This window comes from Babylonia areolata, chromosome 13 (assembly GCF_041734735.1).
Source record: "Babylonia areolata isolate BAREFJ2019XMU chromosome 13, ASM4173473v1, whole genome shotgun sequence".
Classification (NCBI taxonomy): domain Eukaryota; kingdom Metazoa; phylum Mollusca; class Gastropoda; order Neogastropoda; family Buccinidae; genus Babylonia; species Babylonia areolata.
This window is the reverse complement of record NC_134888.1, coordinates 36,302,963-36,309,538: the sequence shown is the minus strand read 5'-3', so window position 1 is coordinate 36,309,538 and position 6,576 is coordinate 36,302,963. Positions and strand designations below refer to the sequence as shown.

The 6,576-nt window shown below is 41.9% G+C and overlaps 1 protein-coding gene across 2 annotated transcripts in view; it reads left to right on the top strand.

Moving 5' to 3' along the window:
• The window catches only part of LOC143288917 (sn-1 acyl-lipid omega-3 desaturase (ferredoxin)-like), a 5,298-nt gene extending 947 nt beyond the window's left edge, over positions 1 to 4,351 (top strand). For both annotated transcript variants that reach the window (XM_076597586.1, XM_076597587.1), the window contains exon 2: positions 1,996 to 4,351. In XM_076597586.1, the coding sequence (XP_076453701.1) occupies positions 2,445 to 3,626 (1,182 nt within the window). In that variant the 5' untranslated portion in view covers positions 1,996 to 2,444 and the 3' untranslated portion in view covers positions 3,627 to 4,351. The remainder of the gene's footprint in view (positions 1 to 1,995) is intronic.
• The last annotated feature ends 2,225 nt before the right edge of the window (positions 4,352 to 6,576 follow it).

Genomic DNA, 6,576 nt, shown 5'->3' with positions numbered 1-6,576 from the left:
GTGGAGGGGTGTGTGTGTGTGTGTGTGGGGGGGGGGGGGGGGATTGAAACTGAGGTGATATATGAAAGTATATATTGTTTTATGAAAAGAAGCTGGTGATGATAAAGTACATAATGTAGAAATCAAGAAAAAGAAGAGCCGTATTCATTGTCATCACAGATTATATTGTTTGATTTAGGTATCACTGAAATACAAGATAACGCAGCAAATCCTTCTGAAGTTATTTGAACAAACGATATGTAAACAAACTACGACTCATTGCATATTCAACTTTGGTGTTTTATCTTTTTGTCCTTTGCTTCCCCTTCTCCCACTTAATGCACTGGCTGTCTGGTTCACCCATATGTCATCACTGATAGCGATACACTTTTGTCATATCATGTCACAAGGTACAGGTCTGTAGAAGTGGGTGTTTTGGAGGGTGGTGGTGGTAGTACAAGGGGAAAGTATAGAATTTGCTGATCTTAAACCAAAGTGAAAGTGTCAGAGATGAACAAGTGACATGGAGAAACACTTGTAGCTGGACTAGGTGTGGGTATGAAACATTAAAGAAAGATTGAATGATTGATTTTGATAAGTTGCATTTTGAAAGAAAGATTGATTGATTGATTTTGATAAGTTGCATTTTGATTTGAGTATTTTATTTTGTGTACATTTCACTTTTTTTAAGGAATTCTTTTTGCCTGTTTTATATTTAATGTATCACTGTTTTTGAAACTAAAACTGCATATTTTCTTAATTATTCCACTGGGATGTCTGGAACTTCTTTGCTTACTTGTTTCCGTTTGTTCTGATTGTTTTTGGCTATTTTACTTTTCCATTTGTTGTCATGTCAGTTTTTTTTCTGTGCTTTTCCTCCATTCACCTATATTTTCTTTGTTTCATGTGTAGGCAAAGCGAGTCTGTGTTCTCCTGTTTTCAAAGCTGAAAGAAAGATTTTCTGTTGAATAAGCTTTTGACTGAGATTAAAATGCTGGCACAATTGGATTGGAAGAGTTTGTAAATTATCAGAAATATAATTCCAGACAGAGGGGTGAAACTAAATGCTCTAATATTGTTGCCAAATTCATATATAAGAAATCACAAACTTTGTGTCACAATGATCACTCTCTCTAAAAGTCAGATAAACATTTCATTGTGTGAACTGACAAGATGGCTTATAACAAGGAAGTCATACAGTCACAGTGAATGAAACTCCACTGTCAGCACATCCCAGAATTAAATTTTTTCCCCACAGTAGCCATCATCACCGTTGCTGCCCTGCACCCCCCCCCCCCCCCCTTTCCATACCTATCCTAGACTGATGATGAAAACCATCATGTGACATCTGCTGAAAAATAAATGATGTGAACACGCTCATACATTGATATTGCATAGCGGTTAGTGCATTTCTGCATCAGGCATGAGTGTGAAAGGTTGTCTGAAACTGGGACACCTGCATAGACTGTGTAGTGATACAGACAGGTAACTAGTTTGATGAAGTGGTGTGCACAGAGTTGTATGGTTTGAACTGGCCGGAAGGTTTTGTTGTTGTTGCAGAACAGTGGCTGAATCATCGAATCTAGACCTGTGCGAGTGTGTGTGTGTGTGTGTGTGTGTGTGTGTGTGTGTGTGTGTGAGAGAGAGAGAGAGAGAGAGAGAGAGAGAGAGAGAGAGTGTGTGTGAGCGTGTGTGTGTGTGTGTGTGTGTGTAAACGTGTGTGTGTGTGTGTGTGTGTGTGTGTGTGTGTGCAATCAGTGAGAGATCACAGGTTTTTGTGCTTTAAAAAAAAAGTATGGCAGGGATGTATCCATGCATCAATAAGTCAATTCTCTGTTTCAGTTGTATCATTCTTAGCTTCTTATGAGCTGGACAATTTGATATTGATGAAATTTGTATGTTTTGACTAAATGGATTTAAATTTATAACTTTAATTATCTTTGAAATGACATGAAAGGACAATGACTTGTGTTTGTGTCTACATGTATCACAATGACCTGTTCTTGTTTCTTACAGCCTGAAAGCTGACACCGGAAATAGGGTGCATCTCAGACATTTATTGCTGCAGGCCTGTTGGATAAGTATCTGTTGTATGCCTTGAAAACACGGGTATTACATCACATTTTCTTCATGGTAAGGTGTAGTCAGCCAATGACAAATAAAGGTTCTGAAGAACAGAAACAGGCTTCATCTTCATAACTGAAAAACAGACCATACTTGAAGAACAGAAACAGGCTTCTTCTACAGAACTGAGAAAGAGACCATACTTGAAGAACAGAAACAGTCTTTATCTACAGAACTGAAAAACAGTCCATACTTAAAGAACAGAAACAGGCTTCATCTTCTGAACGGAAAAACAGCCTCTACCTATTTACCTCTTGTCACATCGAAAGGTCAGGTATATCTCAGAAGCCGAAAACCCAAATTTCAACCCAGCAAAGGAGACAGAAGCAGAAGGAAAGAAAATGGTGGAAGGGGCTGACGCCAAGCCGTACAGAGAACCGGAGGGGGCAGCAAGCACATACAACGCTGTGGGACTGGGGGATAATGTGCAGCAACCTCAACATGCTGCCGCTGCTGCTGCTGATGACGATAATGAGGGGGAAGCCTTGCTGAACAAGCTGCCCATCCCGCGAAACCTTCCGTCCATCGTCGACATCAAGCGAGTGTTACCGCAGCATGTGTTTGACCCACAAGTTAGCACATCGATGTATTATGCGGCCCGAGACATTGTACAGGTGGTGGTGTTGTTCTTGGTTGCGGAGTGGCTGTGGTCGTCGGGTGTCTTGCCGCTGTGGTGCCTGCTGCTGCTGCTGCCCATCTACTGGCTCCTGCAGGGCACCTTCTTCACGGCCATCTTTGTGATCGGGCACGATGCTGGGCACTCGTCGTTCTCCCACCATGAGTGGCTGAACACGGTGGTGGGCAATGTGTTCCACACCTTCCTTCTCTGCCCCTACTACTGCTGGAAGCTGTCCCACCGCCAACACCACAAGAACACGGGCAACATTGACAAAGATGAGGTCTTCTACCCCATCCGCAAGAAGCAGGACACCGGCAACTACACCCTGCCCGGCTTTGGGCTGGGCATTGGCTGGTTTGCATACCTGCTGACCGGGTACGGGCCCCGGCCCGTCAACCACTTCAATCCCTGGCACCCGGCTCTGCGGCGCCATGCCTTACACTGTCTGCTGTCGGTGGCTCTGGTCCTGGGCTGGGGGAGCTTGCTGTGGCACTACATGCTGAGTGCTGGCGCCCTGAAGCTGCTGGTGCACTACGTGGTGCCGGAGATGGTGTTTGCGTCGTACACGGTGGTCATCACCTTCCTGCACCATACCGAAGAGGGGATCCCCTGGTACTCGGACGCCCTGTGGGACAACGTGCGGGGCCAGCTCAGCTCAGTGGACCGGCACTACGGCTGGTGCCATGGCATCATCCACAGCATTGGCACCCACCAAGTGCACCACCTCTTCTCCAAGATGCCCCACTACCACCTGGAGGAGGCCACGCAGGTTTTCCGGCGCCGCTTCCCTCGCCTGGTGCAGGTTAGGAACGACGCCATCATGCCCGCCTTCTGCCGCATGTTTGCCAAGTACCTAGCCCAGTGCGTTGTCCCCGACAACACCAAGGTTCATCTGTACCAGTGAGCATAGGTGCTGGGGGAGTGTAGGTGCATCTGTACCAGTGAGCAAGGGTGGTGGGGGAATATAGGTGCATCTGTACCAGTGAGTATGGGTGGTGGTGGAGTATAGGTGCATCTGTACTAGTGAGCATTGGTGTAGGGGGAGTATAGGTGCATATGTACCAGTGAGTATGGGTTGTTGGGGGGAGTATAGGTGCATCTGTACCAATGAGCAAGGGTGGTGGGGGAGTATAGGTGCATCTGTACCAGTGAGCAAGGGTGGTGGGGGGGAGTATAGGTGCATCTGTACCAGTGAGTTTGGGTTGGGAGAGTATTTCTGCAATTATACAGATTTATTTATTGGTATTTAGGTGATTTTTGAATATATTTTTCCTACGTTTTACTTTCTATCAATATTAAGACACCTTTTAGTTAAGCTGTCCCTGGACCTTGCATGGTCACAAAGATTTCAGTGTTACAGAAATCACCAAATTCCCCACGTGCAGTTCTTGCCCATTCCAGAAAGTGTTTAGTGTGGTGATGGTAGCCTTAAATCGATTTACTCACCGCAACAGTCGCCTGTTGTTTACAGAAACACTTTTTTCCCTTTACCTTTACTTTCTTAAAAATATTCAACGTTGGTTTCTTTTTCTTCTCTGTCTTCATGAAGTGATGAAGTGGACTGATTTAGTCACCTTGCTGGTTAAAAAAGGATAAGACACAACAGATACATTGGTCATGTGGAAAGGAGTTGGGAGGTGGAGGGGGTGGGGGGGGGAGTGGGGGGGCTTGGGGGGGTAGGGGTATTTTACCATATTGGTCAGGAACAGCAGATAGGAAATTAGATGGCAGAACTTGGTTAGAATACATGTATTGTCTGTGTGTGTTGTTTCTCTTTCTGTGCTTTTTTAAATTTGATGAGGAACTGGAGAGTTGAGGGAGCGCTGTTGGAGTGTGAAGCTGACGAAATGTTGTATATAATAAAACAAAATACACTTGAAGACAGGAAAAAAGAAGAAAAAAAAAATTATGTGCTGCACAATGGTGATACACTTTTCCCGGGGAGAGCATTATGAATTTCATATATGGAAATCTGTTTCTGACCAAAAGTAATACAATGCAATCCAATGCAAAGGAATGCAAAGCAATGCAGTGCAGGATAAGGCATGGCATAGGTAATCAGTCACACACACACACATGCACACACACACACACACACACACACACACACACACACACACACGTGTGTGTGTGTGCCATGGTGGCCCAGTGGTAATGCGCTCAAGTAAAAAGCGAGTGTCTATGGGATTGAGTCCTGCACTGAATTGGGATCTTTGATCCCCCTCCATTAAACCTTGAGTGGTGGTCTGGGTGCAAGTCTTTCAGATGAGATAATAAATCAAGGTTCTGTGTGTAGCACACACATAGCGCACGTAAAAGAACTGGCCATGGTAACAAAGGGGTTGTCCATGGCAAAATTCTTTGGAAAAATCATCTGTAATAGTGAAGCAAATATACTATCTGAAAGAAAAAAAGGTGGTGCTGCACTCGGATGATGTGCTCTCTCCCCCCTCACTCTCTCTGCAGGTAGAGCAGTCTAAATTTCACACAGGGAAATCTGTTTTGACAAAAAAGCAATACAACATGCACACTTGCTCATGCATACACTTGTGCACGCAGGCACACACACACATGATAGAATGTATACATACACATAAACATTACAAAACTAAATGCCTGTTGAAGTTTATACTGATTATGGATACAGTGATTAAAGTTACTACTTTTTATGTGACTTGTTCAGTTACAAACAGATTGTATATTCTTGCCTTCATAACATTAGCACCCCACTTACCTTCTCTGTCTCTACCTTTACCTTTTATTTTCTGGCCAACCTGTAATTTATGATTTGATTTTTACTGATAAGCTATCTACATGTTGATATGATTATGTTGTGTTTTTGTTCAATAAGTAACTTTTATTTTGTGCAGAAATGATTCACAAATGGATGTAGTTTGTTTTTATCAGTTCCTTACCAATATCTTTACTTCAGTGTCAATTTTTAAAAGACATGGAAAAGACACATTTAAAAAAAAAAAATTTTTTTTCTTCTGACCGCCATTATAGTTAATAAACAGAATCCCACTTGAAATGTTCAGATGTGTGTGATCATATGTTTGATTACTCAATCAGTCCACAGTTCAAATCATTGGTCTGTTGTTTAATTTGCTAACCCTTTCTAATACAGTAATTGTAATAGTAATACATTCATATATATATATATATATATATATATATATATATATATATATATATATATATATATAATGGTGGCCCACCCCCACCCTCCCACCCCATATACTCAGAATTGAAGAATTGCTGATTTATGACACTGTCCATTGCCATTCATGTCATTCATTGTTTTAAAATTTTATACTATATATATATATATATATTAATTAAGATCAGAAATTGCAGGTCTCAGTTTTTCTTTGTGGCCTGATCGGCATGTTGGGGTTTATGCGAAGGTCACTACCTTGAAACTGAAACTTTGTGGTTTAACTTTTGAAAAGAAAAAAAAAAAAAAAAGAAAAAAAAGAGCAAATACTCACTCAGTCATTTTAATATATATTTTTTCAACAAATGTGTGATGTTTATATCTACTGGAAATGTGTTTTCCTTTGTTCTTGGTTTGGAGTGACCCATGAGTCCTAGTCAGAATTAACTGAATATTTAAATCTAACGAGAAAAAAAGAAAAAGAAAAGATTTTCAGTGTAACTTTTAAGTCTGTTGGTATTAGGGAGTGAATTGAAGATATATATGCAGTGTTACCGAAAGAAATTTATTTATGATTTTTACCACTGCTACAGCCACATGAGGTTTTGTTTTGCAACACTTTGTTCCAGCTGTGTTTCCAGCCTCCCACATTTATCAGTGTCAAAGACAGGAGTGGCACTGTTGATAGAGACAGCAG